This window comes from Cinclus cinclus, chromosome 10 (genome assembly GCF_963662255.1).
Source record: "Cinclus cinclus chromosome 10, bCinCin1.1, whole genome shotgun sequence".
Taxonomy (NCBI): Eukaryota; Metazoa; Chordata; class Aves; order Passeriformes; family Cinclidae; genus Cinclus; species Cinclus cinclus.
The window spans coordinates 8857508-8871676 of NC_085055.1; the positions used below are offsets into that span (position 1 = coordinate 8857508).

A 14169-nucleotide genomic window follows, 5' to 3' on the forward strand; every position below is an offset into this window, starting at 1 on the left:
ACCGCGTCCGAACGGTCCCCGCGCGCCGGGGGCGGGGCGGCACCCACCCCGCCGGGGTGCTCCGTCCGATCTGGCCTGGAACAACTCCAGGGCCGGGGCATCCACAGCTGCTTCGGCCAACCTGTGCCACTGCCTCTCCACACTCTCAGGGAAGAATTTCATCCGAATATCCAATGTAAGTGTCCCCTCTTTCACTTTAAAGCCATCCCCCTTTCTCTCATCCCTGCCTGTGTAAAAAGTCTCTCTCTCTTTTTAAAAATATGTCGACAGCAAAAACCGCCCCAGAATTCACATTTTCTCGTTACTGGATCAGGATGGGTACCCCACAGGCGGGTATATAGACGAGGGAAAGATGTTTAATGCCTTCTTCACTTCAGCCTTCAACACCAGTGATGGGCTCTAGGGGTCCCTGAGCTGGAGGACCATGGCTGTGAGAATGATAAACTCCCAGTCAATCTCAAACTTGTGTAGGGTCTGCTGTTTCAGCTGAATCCCTTTATAGGGATGGTGTATGGGGCCTTATGGAATTCATCCAAGAGTACTCAAAAGAGCTGGTGGATGTCATTATGAGACCTCTCTCAATGATTTTTGAGCTGCCATGGGAATCTGGAGAGATCTTACTTGACTGGAAATTGGCAAACATTTTCCCAGTTTTCTGAAAGGGCAAGAGGGACGATCCTGGGCACTACAGGCCCGTCAGTCACATTTCACTGCCTGGTAAAATTACGGAGATTATTCTGAGAGTTACGGAAAAAATACGTGAGGGACAACACGGGCATCAGCCAGCACAGGTTCACAAAGGGAAAGTTCTGCTTCAGAAACTTCAATCTCCTTCAAGGACATCTTAAATCAAGTAGCTGATGTAGGGAAGCCTTGATACAAAATTTGGAGTTCAGTAAAGCTTTCAATTCTGTCTCTCCCAGGATTCTTCTGGACAGAATGTCCAGCCCATGGATGGATAAATATGTCATACGATGAGTGAGCAGTGGGCTCAGGGGTTGGGTTATAGTGAATGGGGTGACAACAGACTGGTGACAGGTCATTAGTGGGGTTCTGCAGAGCTCAATTTTAAGGCCAATGCTCTTCAAATTTTCATAAACAACTTGGATGCAGGACTCAGAGATACCCCAAGTTTGCCAGCGTAGCTGAAGCAAGGCAGCTGTATCAGCAGACCCCCTTCTCCTGCTCCCGACCAGGCAGCCTGTTGTAGACAAACAAACACAGGCTGTCTTTGCTGATCCTGTACTTGATTTTTACCCACAGGCTCTCAACCTGTTCATGGCTGTTACTCAGAGGTAGCTCTTCACTATCTGTCCTTTCCTTAGGAGAGTCCCACACCCCTGCCTCTCCTTCAATCTTGTAGCCCTCCATTGCAGTGTTCCAGTTGTGTGATGCATCTGTTATGTCACCGTTTTTTAATTCAACCATGGTTTCCAACTCCTCTTTCTTGTTACCCATGCTGCATGCTTTGGTGTGGAGACACTTCAGCTGGGGGCCTTTTTGCCACTTGGGAGAAGCCCTGCGTAATAATTCCTTTGAGACAATTTATGGATATTACCCTGTTGCTTTCTAAGGTGTTGGTGTTTCCTGGTTTCTCTGACACCCAGAAATACACCTCCAGTCCCTGCTCAATATAATTTAAAGCTCTGCCCCTTTCCTCCTGCCCGCCCTCAGTCATTTCCCCCCAAAACTACAACCAGATATGGTACCCTCCACAGCTGATATCCAACACCAGCCTCACACCAGCTCCAAGCCCCCAAAGGTGGCCTGTGACCTCCCACTGCCCAGTGGGACACTGGCACACTCCATCCAGGAAGTCCCAGCCTCACCTGGATCACAGAGCTGCCAATTATCTGGAAAGCATATCTCCCTCACCAGCCTTCTGCCTGGGGCAACAGCAGGATAATCCCCCCTTCCCCTTCAAAATCAAGCCCCATGCCCCTCAAAGGAAATGAGAGCATTGCACCCACTGTGTCCTGGGTTTATTTACACCACAACTTCTGTGTGGGTGGGCAGGGAGGGATGCTGGGCAGCCCACCCCAGGGCCAGTTCAAAGGCAAGGCAGGCAGCGAGGTGGTACCAGCAGCAGCACAAGGAGAGGAGCAGGGAGCATGCCCAGGAGAACTGGGCTCTGGCTCCTTCGGCACTACAGACATAAGCAAGCCCCAGCATGGGGGGCTGGGAAAGAGGCAGGGGTCACTTTTAGCAGCAAATGCCTCTGCTTCCCTCTAAGGCAGCAGGGAGGACAGTGGCATGTGATGGAGCCAGACTAGTGCTCAGGCAGTTAAAAACAAACAAACAAACAAACAAACAAACAAACAAAAACAAAGAAAAAGGCAGAGGGTGAAGCAAAGAGACACTGAGAACAGCTCTTCTGCCCTGCAGAGCACAGACTTAAACCAACAGTCAGGATGCTCTGCCTTCCCTCCTCTTGGCACAACAGCAACTCCAGGCACAGCCTTCCCAGTGTGCCCAGTGCCAGGCACAGCCCCGGCCAGTGACGGAGCCCCCGGCGTGCCCCTGGCCACATACACCAGGCTCCTGCTCCCACGCTGTCCTTCCACCTGGCCCCAGGAGGGGAGAGCAGTTCAGGTGGCAGTTTGATGGCATGGCTGACAGTCCACGTGGGCAGCAGCGTCCTCAGCGCTCTGCCAGGCACAGTTGGGATGGAAGCCGAGGTGGCTGAGCTTTGCCCTCCAGCCCCTGGCGCAGTCCAGCTTCCACTTCCCTTATAGGAAACCCTCCTTCCGGAACTGCTCCTTCAGGATGTCTCTGTACTGGTCAAAGCCACCCTCGATGTGTGTCACGGTGGCGTTCTCACACACCCACAGCTCGTGGCACACCAGGCGGATGAAGCGTTCATCATGGGACACCAGAATTATACCACCCTGTCAATACACAAGGGGGAAAATTGGGAACTTACTGGAGCACAACCCAAAGCCCAGGACTAGGGGCATGATCTTGTGCCGCTATCTAGCTTGTGCCCAGCACTTCAGGTTTTCATCTGCTCCAGGGAAAACTTAACAGTATTTTACTGCTAGGGAGCTCATCCCAGCCTTTCTTCCTTTCAGGGCAGATCACTTACAGAGGAGCCATGTTTAGCAGTAACGTATTTAATCTCCAATCTCAGAAGGCAAGCGCAAGGCTTGTTACTGGTCTCCAAAAACTTAAAGGATGGAGAATGCACACAAAGTCAGTAACAGTGAAATTGTGTCTGGGTAGAGCCCCAAGCAGCCTCAGCTAAGCTTTTCTGTCACAGGAAAACTGCCCCAACCTGAGCAACAACCATTGATATCCAGGTTGATCACAGTGGTATCTGGAGGCTGAGTCTTTGGAGGTCAGGAAAAAACGTGCTGAAGGAAGATCTGAGTGGCCCCAGGGCAGAGCTGGGTGGTGCACACAGCACGTGAGAAGTCAGAGTGTATGTGAGGATGGGACAAGGTGCTCTCTGGGCTGCTACTGCAACTCTCAGCCACTCCTAGCCAAAGCCATCAAGTAAACAAACCACCAGGATGGATGGCTAAGGCAGAACTATTAACTCATTTCCTAAATTCTGTCCTAGACTTCAAGTCATTGCTGGTATCCACCATCCACCTCTGGCTGAGATACGAAGTAACTTGAGCTGGAGGCTTCAGGAAGTGTTAGAAAAACAAGATCTTACTGGGAGAACCTTACCCGGAACTTATTCAGTGCCTTTGCCAGTGCCTCAATGGTCTCCATGTCCAAGTGATTTGTTGGCTCATCCAAGATGTAGAAGTTTGGACTGGAAGAGAAGACAGCTCTGAGGATGCTCTGAAACAGGCTTAGGCTGGGTCTGCACCCTGACTGCTGCTTTAGCTGCTTAGAGCCACAGCCACTGGCATGTGCCTGGCCCCAGTATTGGTGCTGCCTAGTCCCAGGGACACCTCTTATCCCTGTGAGCCCAAAGCAGTGTGAGAAAAGCACCTGCCTCCTTCCACACAGTGTCCCCAGGGTGACACCTCCCTCTCCATAAAAACCCCCAAGGACAAGACTTCTGTGGGGTAACAAAAAGTTCCTGGATGCCTGCCTTCCTCCCAGTGAAGCAAGTTCCAGGGATGAAGCCATACAAAAATCAACAGCATTTGGGAGAACATTACCAGGGCATAGTCATCTGGGCAAAGGCCACACGACTCTTCTGACCTCCGGACAGGCTGGCCACAGGACGCACGGCCAGCTCTCCAGAGACGCCGTACCTCCCCAGCTGATGCCGGTACTCCTCCTCCGTCTTCCCTGCAGGATCATGTCACAACACAGCTATGGCACACCTGGTGTGACACAGGGCCACAGCTGGGCAGCCTCTGCTAGACCAGCAAATGGGAGTTCAGCAGCACTTCCAGGCAAGTCCCTCCCAGGCAGGGGGTTTGCAGGGAAAACCTGACTGACACAATCACGACTGGGGCTGCAGGGTTGGTGACTGACACCAAGTGATTCTACTCCCAAGTCCCTGTCACCATGTCAAGTAATGGAGAAGGGAACCAGAGGTTTTGGCAGCTGGGAAAGGGGGATCCAGTGCTCATCCTATGAGCAGGAAAGCAGCTCATCTGCCCCCAAAACCTGGCACTAGTCTGAGATCTGCAGACTACCACCTACCCCTGCTATTCATGGCTGATGACCTGAACTTGGCTGGACAAGGGGAGTTATCCCAGTGCTGGCAGTGATCCTTTAAGCACTGATGGGACAGAGCTTTCTGCCCAGGACCATAGAGAAATCAATGCTCCTCATGCACAGCAAAGGAGACCTCCGGGATCAACAAAAACTCACCTGGGAACTTTCTTGCCAGTAACTCTACAGCACTGATATTCAAGTCTAGTTGATCCACATGGTGCTGGCTGAAATAACCGATCTTTAGGTTTCTGCAGAATGAGAAGAGGGACCGGTAGCTGGTACCAGACCCTACAACCACAGCATTCATAGCTGCAGTGCCATAAGGGGGCACATGTGTGGGTGTGCTGGACCCATCCTGGTCGCTCAAGCAGCCACTGCACCAAAGCACAGCCCAAGAGGCCCCCAGCTGCACCATTCCTGCCAGTCCCCCAGCCCTTCCAACCAGGTACCTGTGAGCATGTCTGATCCCTCTGACTGGTGCCAGCTCCCCCATTAAGATCTTTAGCATGGTTGACTTGCCAGCTCCGTTTTCCCCAACCTAGAGAAGCAGCAGTAGCATTGGAGAATGTGAAATCCATGAAGGCACTTCGGACAGGGGTGCAGTGATCAGGAAATTTCAGTTCTTGCAGATGATAAAGGGGGAGCAGGACAGAGCATAAATGGTGACTTCAGCTACCAGGAAGCTGCATTTCTCTCACTGACAAGCAGCACTGGCAGCAGTGCCAGATGTCCCCTCCTCAACCCTCAAGCCTAAGGATGACCCAGTCCCAGCCTCATCTGCAAGCACAGTGTCTGCTGCCCTACCCAATGTAGCAGGGCCCCCATGACATGCTGCTGTCATCTAACAGGGGCCATATATGGATCCAGTCTCTTCTCAGAGGTATCCAGTGAAAGGATGAAATCACAAACTCTAAATGGTACTAGGAAAAATGTTCCAGTATTCCTCAAAATGAGGATGATCAAATGCTGTGATGGGACCCAGTGGAATGGAAGAAATAGTCCTCCCTGGAAACATCCAGAATTCAACTGTACAAGGACCTGAGCAACCTGACCTATAATCAAAGCTATCCCTGCTTTGAGAGCAGGGTCCACCCAAGGTCCCTCACAGCCTCCATTATTCTGCAATCCCACATACCACACAAATGCGGGACTCCAGGTCAGCAGAGACAGAGAGGGAATGAAAGATGTAGTGACTTGGCTCATAATAGAAGTCTACTTCATCCAGCTGCAGGATCGGCGGAGAGAACTTCTCAAAGCCATCAGGGAACCTGAGAAGGCAGAAGAGGTGAGAGATGGCCAGGACTCAGAGACTCCCAACTACCCAGAACAACATCTGTAAGTCCCCAGGTGACAAGGAGGGCTCCCTACCATGCAGGGCCTCAGGGAAGGACCATCACGAGAAAGCAACAAAAACCTGCAGCCTTGGCCCCAAGAGGGAACCCAGCCTGAAAGAGAGGACCTGTCTGGTCTCCCTGTCAGAGTAAAACTGGCCCACACGAAGGGGTGGTTGTCCCAGCTGGGACAGGACCCTGGAGAAGCTCATGTCAGAAATGGAGCCAGGTGCCCTCCAAACAATGGCTCAGGGGACACTTACCTGATGATCACTTCAGATTCCTTGTCCACAGGTTTCAGCACTGGCCTGCAAGAGGAGGAGACATACAACCAAAGTGCTCTGCACTGTGGGTCTGCTCCCACACCAGAAGCCCACGTAGTCTTTTGCTCTGTGACACCTCATCCTAACCAAAGCCTCTGCACCAGAGACAGGCACCCAAAACCACAACTGTATCTGCCAGGAACCTCCATTTCTTCCCATGAGCACTGCCCCTTTCCCACCTCCAGAGAGGAGCAGTATAGGCACTCACAGCTTCTCCAACAGCTTGATCTTGCTCTGGACTTGGGATGCCCGGTTGGCATTGTAGCGAAAGCGGTCAATGAAAACCTGTGAGAGAGAACAGATCAGAGAGCCCCAAGTTCCATTCAGCACCAGCCACCCTGCTCCACTGCCAAACCTACAGCAATACAACCACTAAGACAGAGAGAAAGGGACAAGGCTGGAAGAAGAATGCCCCAGCTCCACTGGCTTCTCCCAGTACCTGGATGTGCTCACGGTACTGCTGCTGGGCTTCATACTCTCGCTGCTGGTTCTTCAGGCGCTCCTCCTTGGTTTTGATGAAGTTCTCAAAGTCCCCACGGTACATGTCCAGCCGCTGTGAGTGCAGGTGGATGATGTCTGTTGCCACCGCATTCAGGAAGTTCCTGTCGTGGGACACCACGAGGATGGTAGACTGCCAGGTCTGGAGGAGACAGCAAGAGGGAGGCCTGAGCACCATCAAGCCAGAGTACAGGGGTAGGTCCCACCACCCAGGGAGGTGAGGACATCACCTTCCCTCACCTTTTCTTTGTATCAAGGCCTTCTGCCACCCCCCTACCTGTAGGTAGCTCTCCAGCCACAAAATGGCCCTCACATCCAGCATGTTCGTTGGTTCTAAGGGAAGGGGAAAAGGCACTGAGGTCAGTAGGGATGGGGACACCTGGACTGTATTTTTTCCCATAGGAAAGCCTAGTGATCTGCACTGGGGAGGAAAGAGCCTGCGTGGAGACCTTCTCTGCTCAGCCCAGGGGACTCGTGTAGGGTGTGATGCGGTGTGCGCACGGGGGCTGAGGCTCAGGCAGGGATGCTCCCCCCACTCCACACTGATACCCAGACTCTGGTGCCTCACAGCAGCATCTCACCCAGATTCCCTATCCAATCTCAGCATGCTCTGCAGTGAAGGGACTTCCCCCAGCACAGACTGGCAGCCAGGGTGCATTCCAGGGACTGGCAATGAGACGGAACAAAACTTGGGGCAGGATGACATGCAGAACACTTGGTTGGAGCACAGGGCAAGGCTCTTCTCAGCACAGTGAGAGCTGCTGCCCAGGCAGATTTCCCTGTGCTGCCAATGGTACTGCCAGGGCAGCCCATCACACAGGGTTATTTTGAGCAGGCAGATAATGGCCATGGCATGTTCCCAACCCCAGGAAGGGCACAGGCAGGCACAGCAGTGTGCAGAGGGGGACTTACAGTATCAACTTACCATCCAGCAGAAGGAGATCTGGCCTGGGGAAAACAAGACACGGGTATCAGAAGCAGAAGGAGCACAGGGTCAGTGCAGAGTGTCTCATCACACACATACACAGCTGAAGTGCCTCCAACAGCCCCCACCCCAAGAACCTGGGTTGAGAGGACCCCCAGGCAGCACCCCTTCACCCTGCAGCACAGACGACAAGGAGACTTAATCCCACAGCATGAAGGCCTGGACACCAACCTGGCAAAGAGGGCTCTGGCTAAGGCTAGTCTCATTCTCCAACCTCCAGAAAACTCTCTGAGAAGAGAAGATGCAGAGGGGTTACTGTTCAACACACAACCACTCTGTGTTTGCCTGCCAGCAGGATCCCTGCTCCCCCACGGCTCTTTTGGCTCTGCTGTCATCCACAGGCAACTTGTCCCTGCAGATATTTCAGGCACAGCACAAGATCTGCAGTCCAGCAGGAAGGTAGCAGGAGACCACACTGGATGGACAAGAACAGACCCTTGCTCTTCCTTACAACCACAGCAGTGCCTGGGGCCTCAACTGGAATATCTCCCCAGCTCCATCACTGCCTCAAAGTCTGGAAACTTACTTGGTTGTCTGTTGTTGCATCTTTGCATTAAAGCCCAGCCCAGCAAGAATGACGGATGCCCTGGGGAAAAGGAGAGAGAACTGGAATCCAGCTACAACATCCAACTGCAGATGGATGTCTCAGACCCACAACCACCAAGAGAACTCTGCTACATATTTTAAAGCCATTCTAGTGCAGGAAAACTTCCCTGCACGTACAAGAGAAGCACTTGGCCAGAAAATGCAGCCCAGAAGGGCACAGCATCCACATGAAGTCCCAGGAGATTTGCAAGGAGTTTTCATCTCTTTTGCCAGGAAGAGAGTCACACCACTACTATCATCCCAAAAATGCTCCCCAGGCACCAGGAACTTAGGGAGGTCAGAGAGCAGCAGAAGCAACAATACAAGCCATTTGGGGCAAAAGCAGTCCCTCTAGCTTCAGCAGAAAGCTCAACTATTCCTAAACCAACAGAACCGTGACAAAGAAGAGACAAGAAGAACAGCAGGGAAAACCCCATCCCTGCATGCTGGATCCCAGGGCAGTAGCATCACACTTCCATACCCCAAACCATTGCTCATCCCTGGCCATGCCAACACACAGTAGTGCTCACAAGGCTGTCTCACCTTGCTGGGGCCTTGTCTGCCTCAATCTCCTCCAGCTTAGCGTAGATCTCGGATAGTCTGGCACCTTCTGTCCCTTCTCCCCTAGGGCAGAAAAAGGAGGACTGTGTGGGACTCACCAAGTCAGAGTTTGAGAGCTGTGGGATGCTGATCTCCCCAGGTAGGACTACGGTGGGCAAGATACAGCCCACCCCTGCCAGAGCCTTTTTTTGGAAGGAAGAGACCTCAGAATGAGACCTCGTGGTCAAGAGGCCACATAAGGGCTGGAAATCTGGGGGAGCACCTCACCTGCCAGCACTGATCTTGGCTGTCAGGTCCCTCTCCTCCCGCAGCAGGCTCTCACGAGTGGTGTCACACTCCAGCACACTCTGCAGTGCTGGTGTGTCATCCCCTGCCACCTCCTGCTCCACATGCAGGATGCTGATGTGTGAGGGGATGCGCAGGCTCTGGCTGGCGATCATCTTCAGCAGCGTGGTCTTCCCCAGCCCGTTCCTGCCCACCAGCCCATACCGCCGTCCAAAAGCCAGGTTCAGGTCTGCTCCCGTCAGCAGGACACTGAAGCGAAGGAACAGGCAGGTCCCTAGTCAGACTGTCCCATGATGAGGTGATAACTGACAGCCTGGTGTATTTCAGGCTGTGCTGAAGCCAAGCAAAAATCACAGGCTTCTCCTGCCCAAACCAACAGGGTCAGTGCGCACCTTGCTTCATGATCTTTGCCACACCCTCTGTAATTTCTCAACTGCTCTCTAATCCAATCTCAATCCCCCATGGTCCAAAATCCCAGCCAGGGTCTGTCCCACATCCCCAGCGCACTCACCGCTCACCGAAGGACACATCAAAGTTCTCGATGTGCACATCATACGACTTGTTCTTGCCTGATGACTCCATGCGAGTCTCCTTCTTGCTGGAAGCTTGGCTGGCAGATGCCTCCTCAAGGACTCTGCGGACACAGAAAACAGAGAGAGGGCTCAACAGAAAAGCTCTGGTACAGCCAGATCCCAACCATGCTCAGCAGAGCAGGATGGGGATGTTCAAAGTGCCCTGTATACTCACACAGGGCCAGATGACTTCAGGGAATCCCGCTCCAGCCTCTTGTCCTGCTTGGCTTTCAGCCTGGCTTCTGCCTTCTCCAGTTTCTTGGCATTCACCATCTGAGACAGAGAACAGAGTTTGAAGAAGAGAGAGCATCTTTAACAAAACCCCCAAAAGCCCAGCTCTGTGACACAAAAGATCAGTCAACCTCTCAAGCCTGGAAGAAAGGGAGGGAGGAAGGACAGGGAAACTGGGACAGATTCAAACATATTTTGAGGAGGCTAGTCAGGCCAGGAAGCTACCTCAGGAATGAAATCCTAAATCAACAGCTCATACACAAGTTTCGCCTCAGAAAGGCAGAGGTTTTGGCCAACCCTATCATACAGTCATTTTCTGTAGTTCCAGGGACCTGGATCAGCCAAGTCACTTCAACAGCAGCAACCTGCCATCCCAGTGCCTCTTCTGGTATACCCTGCACCCACCCTTGAAGTGCACCATGAGGTGTTTCCCTTCCCAACATGTTAAATGTTGGCCAGATTGGAATAAACTCTTCTTGAGCAGTGGATCAGAGACAAAAAGCATTTAATTAACCCTGAAGGCAAGAAGGTGCCAAATGTTTTAACCTGACTTCTGGTCTTGGCCAGGCTTTCAGCCCACTCCAGTTTATTCCTGCATAGAATCAAATATTTGTGGCTGACCAAGAACACTCCTAGGTATTCCTAGGCAACTCTGCAGGCACCAGAGCATACTACAGACCTGCATGCCAGACTGAAGAGTGCCTTGTTACTAGAGCTGTGACTCCACACCTACAGAGTCACTCTGTACACTATATCCAGCTTTCTGCATCTCCTAGTAAGGCATGTCCTCCAAGGCTTGACAGGTCTCCCAAGGCTTTCTCTGAATCATCTCCAACTTTGTTGAAGATCCTTTTTTGAGCTGCAGACACGAGAGCTGGAAAGTGAATCCAGCCACAACAACTCTGGTGCCAAAACCAGTCAGAGCTGCCAGTTTTTGCTTAAGACTCCTGTTCAGACATGTGGGAATCGTGTTAGGTCTCTGCCTCCAAGTGCAGGTTTCTCATCCTCAGCACATTAACCCATAGAAAGGGAGCTCTGTGAGGGACCAGCCTGGCAAAGACACTGCCCACGCTGTACAGCTACTGCCACCCTTGCTTGGTGGATGTACAACTGCACCTCACTCATGCTCAGACTTTGGCACATCCAACAGAGACAGTAAGCCAGGTTGTTCCTGAGCAGCTACACATTCCATCAATACAGATGTCCCAATTTCCTCAGGTCATGGAGTGGAACTACTTCCAAACTTCTCTGCTCTTGATCTTATTTCCCAAACCACAACAATGTACAGCTGGCTCTAGAGCTGGGCTTACAACATCCCTGCAGCTGTTCTCCACTAACTTCCCACCTGTAACATCCCCCATCCTGTCATTACCCAGGGCTTTACCCCTCACTGAATACTCAAGATGTCATCCAGGGACATCCTATTTTCTCAAAGGCCTTTCTGCAGGAGCCAAAGGTCCTCTCAAAAGTCAGAATTCGCTAAGAAATTACAGCAAAATAGATCTTGTCAGATTAATAAGCTGCTAACTCGTGGAGCCTCTTCACCAGACCAAGGTCAAGAGTTTCCCAAGTAACAGAAAGCCTGACAAGGAGGAGCAGTACCCCCCACATCTATATTCTGAACTAGGAACTGGGCTGCCTCGGCTGCTCTTGGAGGACAACCTGGACTGGAGGAGGGCAGGGCACCTGCAGCCCCACGTGTCAGCTGCTCCCACAAGGAAGGGCACAGCCCTCACTTACCGAGGTCTGGCCTCTCTTCAGCAACAGCCCTGGCAGCAGATCTGCACTGGCATCACCTGCAAGGAGATGGTGGGGTTGGGGTTGGTGAGCACGTGAGGCAGGGAGGCTCTGCAAAGCCCTGCCTTAATGACAACCCATGCCCAGATAATGACTGACACCTCTCCCGACACGATGAGGGGACCAAAGGGCATCTCTCCACCTCTACCTTCACCCCAGCTTACCCCGTGGGCACTGCTGTGCACAGCTCAGCAGCAGAATGAGAAGCAGATGTGTGCCTGTAAGGGAGAGCCTGAGGCTCCCCTCACCAAGGTCAGGTGAGCACACCCAATGCCCCGAGCCCTTCTGAGCTCCAGCAGCCTGATGACAAGACATGAGCCACGGGCATCACTCACCATATCCATCAGTCATCTGGGAAAGCTGGATGGGAGCATCCAGCAGCACCTGGCTGCAGCGCTGGCCTTGGCCCTCGTCCCTGCAGAGAGGAGGAGGAGGGTGAGGTGCGTGAGTGGGGTGAGGGGGTGCGAGGGGACGCCGGGGGCCCTTACAGCTGCAGGGTGTTGAAGAGGCGCTGGCAGATCTCCCTGATGGCGCCGTCGTCCTTGGTGTCCTGCGACACCTCCCGCAGCAGTTCGCCCACCGCCTCTTCCAGCTCGTCCACCGACTCGAAGTCCGCCCCGCTGCCATGCAGGATCCCTGCGGGCACACGGCGCCGGCACTGCACACCCCGCCGCTGTCGCGACAGGTGGCACCCTCCCGGTCCCCCTACCCCACCCGTCCCCGGCCGCCTGTCGCGATTCGGGCGCTGCCGCCTGTCGCCACAGCGGGGAGGTGTCGCGACATGCGGCGCCGCGGGAGGCCGAGCCACAGCGGGCAGGCGGGAGCCGCTCACCCGTCACGTAAGCGAAGAGCTCGCCGTCCAAGTCGGGGAACTCGGACCGGAGGATGTCGGCGCAGGACGCCATAGCGGGGCCAGCCCGCCCCGCGGAGCCGCCGCCGCCGCCGCTCGAAGCCGGAAAGGACGCCGGGCGCTGCCGGGAAGGAGGCGGGAGGCTGCCATGGCGCGGGGGCGGCCGGGAGATGTAGTCCGGGCCCGACTGCGCCTGCGCACAACGGGGCCAGGAGTTGGGCTTCCCGGGCCACGTGCAGATCGCAGAGAGCCCGAAACCCGCTCAGCCTCTGCTCGCTGTTTTCTACGGAAAAAGGCTATGGGAGGACTTGGAATTGTTTTCTTCTCTCTTTTAAAAACAGAGTTTCTGCTTTTAAACCACAGTCAAGATACGGCAGGCTGGGGTTTGGGTCTGAATTTTTTCATCCACCAATGGGGAATGACCACTTGGACGCCTGCACCTGCTCACAGACTGAAATCAGAGGGGCTGAGCCAAGGGCCAGGTCCAGCTGCTCAGCAGTTGCTGATTCCTTCAGCTACCCCACACAGCACCCACCTTGGCCCCCACCGCAAAAAAACAAGTTAAAAGGGAAAATGGCTTTTGAGATTTTTTCAAGTGCACACAAGGAAAGATGATCGATTCTCTTAAGCCTGGCTGGGGCACAGGAGCCTGACTTACAGGGGGCTGGGACACACTCCGGGCAAGTTCAGTTCCTCCCAGCTGCAGCCCCAAGAAAAGCCCAGAGCATCCTCTTTCCTCCAGGGAGCTGCAGGACTGGAACAACTGGAAACAAAAACATCACTTGTCCTTTTCACCTACCAGCCCCCAAGCAGCCCAGGCCTGGGGAAGCAGCACAAGCAAGCCCCAAGACATTGTGGCACAGCTCAGGCTCTTGCAGCACCAGTCCCAAAAAGCAGCGCAGGCAGCCTTCTCCATTCTACATACTTTATTAGATTCAGAGCTGGACAAATCACAAAGTGTACAAAATGGAGACCACACTACCAGAAGCAGGATTGTGGGTTGCAGCAGCATTCCTATGGCCCAGAAGCATTTGGTAGAAGTTTGAAGAGGGCAGGCTGGGTCAGGGGGCTGTTAAGTGCTGACTGCATTTGAGATTCCCCAAGGACAGACCCTGTTCACATCCTGACAGAGCTCAGCACACCCACACTCCCTGGGACAGAGGGGGAGCATGTCTCCAATTTGTTTGGAAAGGACAGATTGGCTCAAGCCAGCAAGTGGGTAGGGGTAAATGCTCCAAGGACTTGAAATGCTGTGCCACCCACATAAACACCAGCAAGAGCCTAAACCCTCATCCTTTTTGGTCACAAACCTTCCCATGGCAGGACTCTATACTGACAACTTTGCAAGAAATAAGGTGGTGGTGGTGAGATCTGGTGAGACCACCATCTCCTGTGGTGGGGGCCCAACAAACTCACCACCCCAGACATCCCAGACTGGCCAGCAACATCTACCACAACAGCAATAGCTAGTACAGAAGCCAGGGTAACTTCAACTCAGATTTGTCCAGTCTATGTTTAGGTCTAT

General features: G+C 53.4%; 1 protein-coding gene across 3 annotated transcripts; it reads right to left on the reverse strand.

Annotated features, from left to right (window-relative positions):
• Positions 1–1965: 1965 nt before the first annotated feature.
• Positions 1966–14085, reverse strand: ABCF3 (ATP binding cassette subfamily F member 3). Of its 3 annotated transcripts, none has more exons than XM_062499369.1 (21): positions 12627–14085; positions 12283–12430; positions 12130–12209; positions 11738–11778; positions 9942–10039; positions 9706–9828; positions 9177–9443; positions 8892–8972; positions 8290–8349; positions 7935–7991; positions 7704–7726; positions 7056–7111; positions 6720–6920; positions 6489–6565; positions 6221–6265; positions 5762–5894; positions 5076–5164; positions 4783–4874; positions 4119–4251; positions 3676–3763; positions 1966–2888 (listed from the first exon to the last, which is right to left on the reverse strand). In XM_062499369.1, exons 1-21 carry the CDS (start codon positions 12697–12699, stop codon positions 2730–2732), a joined length of 2124 nt encoding a protein of 707 aa, XP_062355353.1. In that variant the 5' UTR covers positions 12700–14085; the 3' UTR covers positions 1966–2729. The 3 variants fall into 3 exon arrangements, with proteins under 3 accessions (XP_062355353.1, XP_062355351.1, XP_062355352.1); XM_062499367.1 differs by having other exon boundaries at positions 11738–11793; XM_062499368.1 differs by having other exon boundaries at positions 11738–11783; positions 12126–12209.
• Between the last annotated feature and the right edge of the window lie 84 nt (positions 14086–14169).